General features: G+C 40.9%; 1 protein-coding gene across 2 annotated transcripts; it reads right to left on the reverse strand.

Annotated features, from left to right (window-relative positions):
• Nucleotides 1-761: 761 nt before the first annotated feature.
• Nucleotides 762-12,344, reverse strand: LOC117307269 (cell division cycle protein 123 homolog). Of its 2 annotated transcripts, none has more exons than XM_033791978.1 (12): nt 12,222-12,344; nt 10,463-10,647; nt 9,328-9,396; nt 8,799-8,952; nt 7,928-8,034; nt 7,305-7,359; nt 5,232-5,307; nt 4,525-4,647; nt 3,614-3,642; nt 2,968-3,081; nt 2,049-2,180; nt 762-1,355 (listed from the first exon to the last, which is right to left on the reverse strand). In XM_033791978.1, the coding sequence occupies exons 2-12, from the start codon at nt 10,555-10,557 to the stop codon at nt 1,269-1,271; spliced, it is 1,041 nt and encodes a 346-aa protein (XP_033647869.1). In that variant the 5' UTR covers nt 10,558-10,647; nt 12,222-12,344; the 3' UTR covers nt 762-1,268. The 2 variants fall into 2 exon arrangements, with proteins under 2 accessions (XP_033647869.1, XP_033647871.1); XM_033791980.1 differs by having other exon boundaries at nt 12,176-12,344.
• Nucleotides 12,345-12,356: the final 12 nt, after the last annotated feature.

Below are 12,356 nucleotides of genomic sequence, written 5' to 3' on the forward strand. Positions count from 1 at the left end.
CATTCATTCGATACAAATGTTTATAAATTGTTCCCACGAATATGTGGTCTTTTATAGTTGTTTCAGGTTTTAAATATTATGAAGGAAACAAATGCAGAGTAATTTGTAGCCTCAATCTTATTTTGGTACAAATACTTTTATTTTCTTAGATTTCAAATAGTTTAATGTACATGTTTTTTTTTATTATGAAATAAAGTGAGTACATTTTGTAATAACAAATTAAGGTTTCAAGTTATTATTTTCTTTATAATACCTATGTACACCTTTGAATATAAAAAACAGCCAATCAGCAGCTCCTATGGGATTCCTTTATAGACCATGGAATCATTCATTCAAACACTTTGCAACCGAAATCTGGTTTCTATATGTGTCAAGTACCATGTTTTCATTATTGTATATCTCTAAGATGGCGGCATGATGACAACCATGCATATAAAGACCCTTTACGTTTGATGTCACAAGCTGAAACAGCGCGTGAACAACTAAGGCTACACTTTAAAGCTTGAGAATAACGCCAGATACCAGCCATGAGCACATGGAGGGATCCTGGCAGATGTACCTTTGACCATGCATCCATTCACAGTGTACACACACATTCTCTTAATTACATATTGTAAACATTATACATGCAGAATTAGCCGATCGAAAGCACAGTTAACTGCTGCCGTCGATTTCACAAAACTCTTTCTAACTTATGACTAATCTTAGGACTTGGGACGAGTCCCAACCCTGCACTGTAGCATGCAGACCTTAAGATTAATCCTAAGTTAAGACGAATTACTCGTCCTAACTCGAGATGAGACGAGTCCTAACTCTTTGTGAAATCGACCCCTGGTGTATTATCTGACAAACTACGCCACTTCGGAGTGGACCAATACGGCAGAAATTGAAGCTCACGTAACTGCAAGTTTATCCACTGATGGGACCAGTCTAACCTATTATTTGCAGAGAGTCACGTTTTCTGTAATTGACTAGTCTTAGTGCAAGGCGTTCTTGTTGAGTTAGTCCACCTCAGTGGTACTACCATAGGCCCCATACACTCAACTCTACACACATCGCGACCTTTCCACTAAGAGAGTAGAGAGTTTTGATAGTGGCATGGTGGGGTGATCTGGAACAGCGCCCGCTATCTTTTGATGTGTGCCGCAAGCAGAAGTGGAGCGGGGGATGGTGATAGTTGAGTGATAGTGAATGACAACGTCTTGCACCAAGACTAGTAATTGACCTCAGCGGTGGCATGGAGTGGGGGGGGGGGGTCTATTCCTGCTTCATTTCTCTGGTTGATCTTCATCCACTGGTGAAGCATCTTCATCATCTGATGATGAGGATTCCTGTTGGTCTGGCATCTGCATTTCCTGAATCAAAATACAAAGAATTCAAATTTATTATGGAATTTCATATTAATTCTGATAAGACAATTGGTCCATGCCCTTGGCCTAGGCATACAAGAAGAATGCTTGCAGCGCGTCGGTTTCTGTCTTGTGTTGAAGCTCATGGCGCGAAAAAGGGGGGACATGCCAGGCGCAGCAAGACTTTGCATCGTTGTCTTTACTGTTTTGGATTTATGTTTATCTGATTATCTTTTACTAATGGGTAAAAATATTTCTGCAAATAATAGTTAATGGCCTGCAATTCCACCCTAGCAGAGTCTTTCTCGGAGGCTAAAGTTTTTTACTCTCTAAAACCACATTCCTCAGAAGGAAATTGTTTCTCAACATGGTATACATTATCTACAGAGAGCTTCTTTCAAGTCAGTTGTTATGGGCATTATTTTTTGTAGTACAATTACCAACGATATAATCTCCCTTTTAGGCCCGGTTCATACTTCCTGCGAATGCGAATGTGAAGCGAATGTTGATGCCAGAGATTTGCAATGAATAATTCGCAGCAGTTGAGCTGTGCTCAACTCTCACGAACATTTGCAGCGAAAACAGAGGTGTGACGTCGAATTCACGTCAACTTCGCTTCGCATTTGCATTCGCAGGAAGTATAAACCGGGCTTACATGGTTTAAGAGTAAAATTCAATCTTTGTTTTTCATTTTCTTACCATTCTGAGAAAATCAGCAAGTTTGTTGGCATCCATTCCTGTCGTTAAGTGAAGGATGTCCATTGGAATGCGGTAACTAAGATACTGACTTGGTTGGATGCCCTCAAAGCTACGGACAATTCGGAACGTTTCCTTAAAAAAAGGAATAAAAAGAAAACAAAGTAAAGAGGTAGTCTGGAACTGTTTGAACTCAAATTGCATCTAGAGGTATTGAAACACAATCAATAAGCCTTTTTGAGATATGGCGAACACGATGCTACAACACTGTAAAGTTGTGGTAAATTTGTGTGTATTGACCATAGAAATAGAACGTATGTTATTCAGTAAAGTGCGCATTTTAGGCCACGCGCCGTTTACACGTAAACCTAATGACCACCAACATGGTGAGCGTGGCATCAGTCGCGGCGTGTGACGGGCGCGTATCACGTCCGCCATACCTCAAAAAGGCTTATAAGTTCCACATTGTAGTAACCTAAGAAGTTGCATCCCTTAAAGGTAATCCCTCTGCTGCTGCTTCCCAGGTTGTATTGTAAACTCTGGTGTGATCCCTGGTTATGCGGCAGTTAGCTGTTGAATGGCTTCTGAATTGCAGCCCAAGCAAAGACATGACAAAATAGGTAGACTGTCAGCATTTGGGCTAGATAGCTCAGTTAACTTGTGCACAATGTATGCGTCTGGGTGCACCCTGGGTATGGACATATTCATGTACCCTTTGCTTGTGCACAGTATATAAAAGTTAACATCTTTAATAGTGATCTCATCAGATGAAAAACCAAGACTAGATTGCTAGATTGCACTGTAATCCAGAGGTTGCAGGTTTAAGTCCCCCTCTAGTCCTTTTTTTCTTTGGTCAAACCAAAACTTATTTTGAAACTTTTTGAAGGACATTTTTCTGATCAATTTTGACATTCTTCCTTACCCATGATTGACTTTCGGGACTTGTGACGTCGAGCTGGTTCAGGTCAGTCCAGTTGAATAACAATGGGTCTGTCACTTCACCGAAAGGGTTGAAATCTATCAGCAGAAATTTCCTCTGTAAAGTGAAGATGTATGAAATATTACTTTAGCTGCGCAGACAAATTTTACAAATAGACAAATTTTATGTTTACACTGCTAATAATTTTTGTTGTATGCTAGTAGGGCTGTTTGCAGCGAAGTTAGCTACTCCTGAAAATGTGATTTTGTTTACCCTTAAACCGATGTGTATAAAGCACTGTATCCCCTTTGCATTGCAAGAGCAGCCGTCGATTTCACCAAACTCTTCCAAACTTGGGATTAATCTTAGGACTTAGGACGAGTCCCAGCCCTGCACTGTAGAATGCATACCTTAAGATTAATCCAAAGTTAGGACGACTTACTCATCCTAACTCGAGATAGGATTAATCCTAGCGTTTTGTGAAATCGGCTGCAGATGTCTTACCACTAAACCACAGAGCTAGATTGAATCTTTATCTTATCTTCACAGTTGTGTTTTAAGTAACCCTCTTCTTTACCTATAACACCCCCCCCCCCCCCTCAAAAGAAATAGAGAAAACAACAACTTAATATTGTACAGAACAACTTACCTTATCTTGTCGATAAATGTCATATACATCTGTAAAGTAAATTGAAAAAAAGGTATGAGACAACTTAAACTTAAAAGCAAAGTATACCCTTGGCTTATGGAACTGTTCAATGCCCCTTATTTTTGACCGCGCGGGGGCGCTATAAATAGTATTTTGATCACTTCCGGGGGTACACGCGATTCGCCCTGCACAAATTAATAGGCGTTCTGTCACTTTTGTTGCGCCGTAGTTTCAATTTGCTTTAGAGGTGGATTATAACGGCTCCTTTTAAAGTCTTATTGTCTGTGATGGATTAGATGTCTGTGGTTATAATGTGTTCCAATCTTTAAAAACTGTTTTGCGTATGAATGAATATACCCCCGGAGGTGATTGAGAGCGCCCTCACGCGGTCAAAAATATGGCCCATTGTTGTTTTAATCCTATATAAATGTAGATGTACATTGTATACACTAAATCTAACAGGTTAAAAATTTGTTTCAAGAGGTGGAACCATGAGCAGAAGTTATCAATAAGTAAACTGAACACCAAAGCAAAACTGGTGTGTCGGTTGTCGAGCGGTCATGCACACTGGACTCCAGACTGTAGGTTCGAGTCCTGGTCTTGACACTTGTGTCCTTCAGCAAAGCACTTGATTATACTTGCTTCTCTTAACCCAGGTGTATAAATGGGAACCTGAGAGGGCTGAGACAGAATTGTGTTGGACTAACCCATTGGCACTGGCTTAAGTAGCTTGGAGTTGTGTGCTCCCAAGGGAGTTGAGAAAGTTAGAGGAATGGTCTACAAAATATGACTCGGGTAAACCGTGGGGTAAAAAACTCCTGAGTCGCCCCTGGGCTGTATTCCATGTGGATAATACATGTAGATGCAGAGTGAATAGGGCTTATAGCACATCCTTGACTAGGTCAACTTACAATCATGGTCAGGAAAGTTTCCTGCGATGTGTCTGTCATGGAAATCCTCAATCTCAAGGTTGATATCATCCGCTAATGGGATGAGATCGGGAAAGAAATTTGTGTGGTCTCGTTGAGAAATACCTGGAGAGGAGACAGAAGTATATAAATAACAAAATTGTACAAGATACTTCAGTATTTTATCAAGATACTTCAATTTTGGGTTGAACAAAGAGTTTGGACTAGAGCGGGCCTTGAACCTGCAACCTCCGGATTGACTTGACGGCACTCTTCCAAATGAGCTATCTAGCCTGAATGTTGGCAGTCTCCCTAATTGTCAATATCTTTGTTCAGGTGCAAGTCCTGCTCTAGTCTTTGTTCAAACCAAAATCATTTAAAATTTACCCAGTCAGTTTCCCTTGTGGCTAATTACTTGACGCAGGCCTGCATGCTTCGTTTTCCTTAAGGGCAAGGACACCAAGGAATTTTCTCCTCAGTTAAGCGGCACCCTAAGGGGAAACTGTAAATTTATACTATGAGCATTTCAAGGGCTGCAAGGCAATGACCAGCGGGCACAGAGGCAATCACCTTCGTTACCTCCTTGAAGCATCAGGCCTTTTGATATAACAAGATTAGGGATTTCAGTTTCCAGTTAACTGGTAAATTGAGTTTCCAGATAGTTACGTATAGTTTTCTTGGAAGCAAAAACAACAAATTAGGTTACCTACCGATGATGTTATCATTCTTGACGAAAACTCTGAACTCTGTCGCTTCTGAAATATCAGTCCATCTTCTCAAAATAAGCTGTTAGACTCAACATGGGGAAAAAAAGATAATAGAAATCTTGAGACTTGGTTTGGTTTTCAAAAATTACAACATTAAATGCTACAGAAAGCTAATGGTTTGACTGAGGACTGCACTTGTTAACTGATCAGGCCTATGCTTTACACGGGATCAAGCATACAACCATAATCAGAGTCCAACAGTTTGGATGTTGAGTTATTGTATGGTGTTGGACTGAGGACTGCACTTGTAAACTGATCTTGCCTTACATGGGATCAGGCATACCACCACAGTCCAACAGTTTAAGTGTTGAGTTACTGTATGGTGTTGGACTAAGGACTGCACTAGTACATGTAACTGATTTTGCTTAAGATGGTTTTGTGCATACCACCTCAGTCCAACAGTTTGGGTGTTGAGTTACTGTATTGTGTCGGACCGAGGACTGCACTAGGAAACTGATTATGCTTCGCATGGGATCAGACATACACCACCACGATCAGAGTCCAACAGTTTGGATGTTGAGTTACTGTATGGTGTTGGACCGAGGACTGCACTACGAAACTGATTATGCTTCGCATGGGATCAGACATACACTACCACGACCAGAGTCCAACAGTTTGGATGTTGAGTTACTGTATGGTGTTGGACCGAGGACTGCACTACGAAACTGATTATGCTTCGCATGGGATCAGACATACACCACCACGACCAGAGTCCAACAGTTTGGATGTTGAGTTACTGTATGGTGTTGGACCGAGGACTGCACTACGAAACTGATTATGCTTCGCATGGGATCAGACATACACCACCACGACCAGAGTCCAACAGTTTGGATGTTGAGTTACTGTATGGTGTTGGACTGAGGACTGCACTAGGAAACTGATTATGCTTCGCATGGGATCAGACATACACCACCACGACCAGAGTCCAACAGTTTGGATGTTGAGCAACTGTATGGTGTTGGACCGAGGACTGCACTACGAAACTGATTATGCTTCGCATGGGATCAGACATACACCACCACGACCAGAGTCCAACAGTTTGGATGTTGAGTTACTGTATGGTGTTGGACCGAGGACTGCACTAGGAAACTGATTATGCTTCGCATGGGATCAGACATACACCACCACGATCAGAGTCCAACAGTTTGGATGTTGAGTTACTGTATGGTGTTGGACCGAGGACTGCACTACGAAACTGATTATGCTTCGCATGGGATCAGACATACACCACCACGACCAGAGTCCAACAGTTTGGATGTTGAGTTACTGTATGGTGTTGGACCGAGGACTGCACTAGGAAACTGATTATGCTTCGCATGGGATCAGACATACACCACCACGACCAGAGTCCAACAGTTTGGATGTTGAGTTACTGTATGGCGTTGGACTGAGGACTGCACTAGGAAACTGATTATGCTTTGCATGGGATCAGACATACCACCATTGTCAGAGTCCAACAGTTTGGATGTTGAGTTACTGTATGGTGTTGGACTGAGGACTGCACTAGGAAACTGATTATGCTTCGCATGGGATCAGACATACACCACCACGACCAGAGTCCAACAGTTTGGATGTTGAGTTACTGTATGGTGTTGGACCGAGGACTGCACTAGGAAACTGATTATGCTTCGCATGGGATCAGACATACACCACCACGACCAGAGTCCAACAGTTTGGATGTTGAGTTACTGTATGGTGTTGGACTGAGGACTGCACTAGGAAACTGATTATGCTTCGCATGGGATCAGACATACACCACCACGATCAGAGTCCAACAGTTTGGATGTTGAGTTACTGTATGGTGTTGGACCGAGGACTGCACTAGGAAACTGATTCCAACAGTGTGTTGGGTGTTGAGTTCATGTACCTTGTTGGATTTTGTTAGAGTGAGGAATTGTCTTAGTAAATCACATCTGGGAGCTCAGTTAAACCAATCAACTCAGAGTCACAATGTGGCTTTCTTAGAAGCATGAATTTGGACAAGATGAAAGAACCGTTTTTGGTACTTCTTCCTACCTCATATTTCACGTTGTTTTTTTGGCCATCTTCACAATCTGTGCAGTGTTCAAATCTATGATCAAAACCAGCAATATATTAAAAATTAACACATTTGCAGTATTTGAATATTTCAGAGAGTTTAAGCCATGGCGGCTACAGCTATGGCTGGATCACTGCTGGATCCTTGGTTCCTCTCATCACGATTCTAACTACTTCATGTCAGGGCCCAATTTCATAGCGTTGCTTAATGGTGAGCAAATTTGCATGCTTATTGTTGCAGAAAAATTTCACAAGTTAGCAAGAAAGCTAGGCGACCAGCTTGCTTGTTCACCATGGATTTGCATCGTGACGTCATTCATTATTTATAAAATAACAAATCTGTGAGAATTTAGTCTCAATTGTCTCAAAGAAATTAATGAAAGAAAAGTCACCCTTGTTGCACAAACTTGTGTGCTTTCAGAAATTACCCCTTTTTTAAAAAACTACGTTTCAGAGGGAGCCGTTTCTCACAGTGTTTTATACTATCAACAGCTCTCGATTGCTCGTTGCCAAGTAAGTTTTTATGCAAATAATTAGTTTGAGTAATTGGCAATAGTGTCCACTGCTTTTAACCCTACACCCAAGGATTTCAATGTACATACGGTAACGAGAGGTCATGTGAAACGAAATCCGAACTCTTTAGCAGAAGGAGGACGTCATTCACACGAGAACACCTCAAGGTGTTGCCACGCGCCATCCAGGATGCATCCTGAAAAACAAATAAAAACAGTTTTAAAATCATTCTAGTGGTGAGTTGCAGAGTTGTAGCCACGGTGGGCAGTGCCGGCGGGACCTGCCCAGAACAAATTTCGCCAGCACTTTGAGCAAAATACAATGTGCTTCCCAGCACAGATTTCCCGCAGATTGCTCTTCAGCAATTCGGATGGCCCAATATCTAATCATGAATAATTTTGGCGAGCCACTCGCCTACACAGTGGACTAAATTGGATTTAGAGCCCCCACTAAAATTGGTCTAGCGCTAAAAATAATCCTGTACAAAAGGGGTAGGGGCAGGGCTAATACACTGGACTGCAACCGTCTTAAGTATCAGGCCTGAAGTGTTCTGGGTTCTTTTACAGCAATTCTAGTGCATAAGACCTTTTGCCTCTTGCCTCAAAGCACCTCTTTTGCCTCATGTCCCATTCAAAGGACAAAGCGATTATGGTAAAGTATCTTGCTAAAGGATACAAGTTCCATGAGCAGGACTCAAACACACACTCTGCTGATCAAAAAACACCATGGCCCAATATCATAGAGTTGCTTAAGCACAAAAAGTAGCCAAGCAAAACAGAATTATGCTTACCAGAATAAGGTTATCAGCCAAACTACCATGTACAGTTTGTAACTGGTGTCCTGTTCATTTCTGCTTAGCAGACAGTTGTTAGGCAATAATTTCTGCTTAAGCAGCTCTATGAAGTTTGGCCCAGAGGTTGAGTCCAGTGCTCTTAAACACAACCGGTGAATTTTGCTTACCCTCGGTGAGCTCCAGTTGAGTTTTGGAAACACTCTACCTCCGAGACTCTGAATTGATTCTTTTATGGATGCCTCCAGATCTGGGAAAGAGGGTGTCTTGTTGTGATCTATCTCCTCTGTGTCATCTATGATGTCACTGGGTGCATCTGTGGGACTGAGGTTGGCGGAAATTGATGTCATGAAATGGACTTTATACAACTTATTAGTCAAGTACATGTACGTGAAAGATCGTAAAATTTTAAGGGCCTCACAAACGAACTAACAAAACAACCTCATCACAACATTAGCATCCCCAATAAAAGTCTTATAGATGTTAGTTTTCCATCGGGTATAAAGAATACAGTTTGTTTTTACCCATACTGATGTGTATAAAAGCACTGTATACTCAGTACAATCCAAACAATCCATAGGAAAATCACTCTGGTGAGATTCAAACCCAGGCCTTGGCATTGCTAATATATAGACCACCCAGCTACAATGTAGCCCCGTGGCCAGAGTAAGGAAGAAATTATATTTGTTTAATTCTCACCTCTTAGGAAGATAAATTCCATCAGCATCCAAATAAGCGAGGAACTCCTTTGACAGTGGCAGGATATGGCTAGCAATAAAAACACAGAACATCAAAAGTTAAAACAATTTAACCCTGCAAGTAAAGCATACAAATATAACTTTGTGGTGTGTAGTGGCCGACAGTTACAAGCACCAAACTCAAGCTCTGGTGTTTCTGATCAGCAGATTGAGGGTTCGAATCCCAGTTGTGGCACTTTCCTTAGTAACATACCTTACCTTGGTTGCTTTGTCCTTTCAGGACATTAAGCCGTAGATCTCATGAACTAGGGTTAAAAATGAACCGAGAATACTTATTGTTAAAGAGAATGGGTTTTGGGATTTGGATATATTCTCAACGCTCTTATTAGAGCCAAACGAGAAGAGAGAAGACAATGAAGAAATTTAAGTTTAAGACATGGGAGGAAAACCCCAGAAAATTTTTCAAGGAAAAACCCATGCAGTCAACTGGGATCTGAAAACCCAATCCACATAGAGCCCCTGGTGGGATTTGAACCAGGGTCCCAGAGGTGAAAGGTGTGGCAAGACACCACTTCACCAACCCGACTTCCACTAGGGTTTAACACAGGTGTTTCTAGTTCACATACATGTAGCAAGCACCCTTGTTTAAAGGTTTCATAGAGCTTGCGAGCTACAGTGATTAAGTATACTTTTGAGGCATCAATGATTTCATTACTACATCTGGGGTCGATTTCACAAAGACAGTCCAAACTTAAGACTAGTCCAAGGAGTTATTAAAAACTTAAGACAAGTCCTAAGTAAGGATGAGTAACTCTGCTTACTCGAGACTAGTCTTAACTCTTTGTGAAATCCACCCCAGAATTCAACCAAGATCTGTAATTAGATATCATAGAGTTATATATATAAGAACTAGAGGGCGCACTGGCCTATTTACGTGGCCCGGTATGCACACATGCAGCCATTTTTTAAGTTGACAAAACAGCATCACATAGCATTCAACAAACACAAACTCCAATGTGTACTTCGTATTCAACGCGCGTATAAAATGGCGCGTGTCTCCTTGCGGTCCCGTCGCGTTTGTGCAAGCAGCATCACCAGTGCGCCCTCTATTATATAACTCTATGTCAGATATTTACCTGTCTATTGTGATGTGTTTGAAGATGGGGTACCATGCAGAAAAGCTGCAATTTAGAACTTGCTGTTTTTTCATGACTGGCACCAAGCTCAACATTTTATCTATCTTGACTTCAATCGAAACTAGTCGAGACTTCAAAACGCCTTTGCTTGGGTTCAGACTTCAATGAACAGATGAAATCTAAAACTAAAACAGAGAAAAACAAGAAGCATTTATTTCAATACAATTCATTATATTCTTTGCCAGCCTTAATACCCACAACGGTAGCAACATTGAGCAATGGTAAGGATTCAGAACAATGGATTATGTTTTTCGTTACTAAGGGAATGAAATGGTAGCGACGAGTTCTTAAACTGACGTTTAAAACCGGCAGGGTCAATGCCGTGTGACAAAGGCCCGAGCCGACGACCCTGCAAGGTTTTAAACAGACGTTTAGTAAGGATTCACTACTCTTTTAATTCCATTTACAACTGCCCTTTTGTTTAAGAAATACAATTATAGACACTTTGACAATTGAAAATTCGAGATTGGAAAAATTTTGTTCACAAACGTGAAGAATCTGTTTGATGCATGGGGTGTGTACGCACGCGCACTTAAAAATTGATTATGCGCGCGCGATTAAAAACAGATTACGCGATGTTACTGATAGCTATGAATTGCGTTCCACGTGATAATCTTGCACGCCCGACACGGAAGCCAGCCGGTTATAAACAGTTCCAGCTGGTCATTATCAACCGTTTAAACACCCCCACTTGACACGCTCTCCACCAATAGGAATAGAACTGTCTGATGAATCAGTGCTTCTTCATGGTCATGGCAGTAGAAAGAAGGTTCTTTCCGCTGCTATTCTAATTTCTGTCAAACCATGGGGCCAATTTTAAACTTAAAGGAACACGTTGCCTTGGATCAGTCGAGTTGGTCTTTCAAAAGCGTATGTAACCGTTTGTTATAAAATGCATTTATATGGTTAGAAAGATGTTTAAAAAGTAGAATATAATGATCCACACAAACATCATGCCTCGAAATTGCGTGGTTTTCCTCTTACCTCGTCGACAAACACGGTCGGCCACTTATGGGAGTCAAAATTTTGACTCCCATAAATGGCCGACCGTGTTAGTTCGCAAAGTAAAAAGAAAACCACGCAATTTCAAGGCAAATGTGTGTGGATTATTGTATTCTACTTTTTAAACATCTTTCTAACCATATGCATTTTATAACAAACGGTTACAAACGCTTTTGAAAGACCAACTCGACCGATCCAAGGCAACGTGTTCCTTTAAAGCGCTGCTTATTAAAGGCAATAATTCAATGTATTTGGAACCGTTCGATACATAATACAGACCCTTTTTAAGCAGATAATACTGATTGACCAACTTCTTTGCTTAGCACCAATCACAACAATGTTATTAAATAACATGTAATTTTGGCTGGTATTGTAATTTGTATGTTAAACTTTTCTGTGTTTATTGATTAGCAAGTTTTTGTGCTTGGACTCGGAGTCGGATCAGAGTTCCCATGATATTCAGAGCCACGTATTCCGTAATCATGATCAACAATTATACATGAGGAGGGATTAGGCCGATTGGGAAGATTTTGTATAAAATCTAATCATAACTCTACAGTAAAATTAATGATGTAATCAAGTATCAAATATCAATATCATTTAATTTAATTTTATGGTTAATTAAAAAAGTAATTATGTCCCGAACTGTACCTTTTGAATGGCAGTTAAATATCCTCAATTTGTTACAGTCACTCACCCAGATCCTTATTCACGAGTAGCGATCACCCAGAGATTTGAAAGTAGCATCTACCTTTCCGTTTTAAAACCTTTAGAAAACTTCAAATTAGAGTGATCGCTCGATCCGCTCGATCCCTTTAACTAAAATGAAAAT

Source organism: Asterias rubens, chromosome 2 (assembly GCF_902459465.1).
Source record: "Asterias rubens chromosome 2, eAstRub1.3, whole genome shotgun sequence".
NCBI lineage: Eukaryota > Metazoa > Echinodermata > Asteroidea > Forcipulatida > Asteriidae > Asterias > Asterias rubens.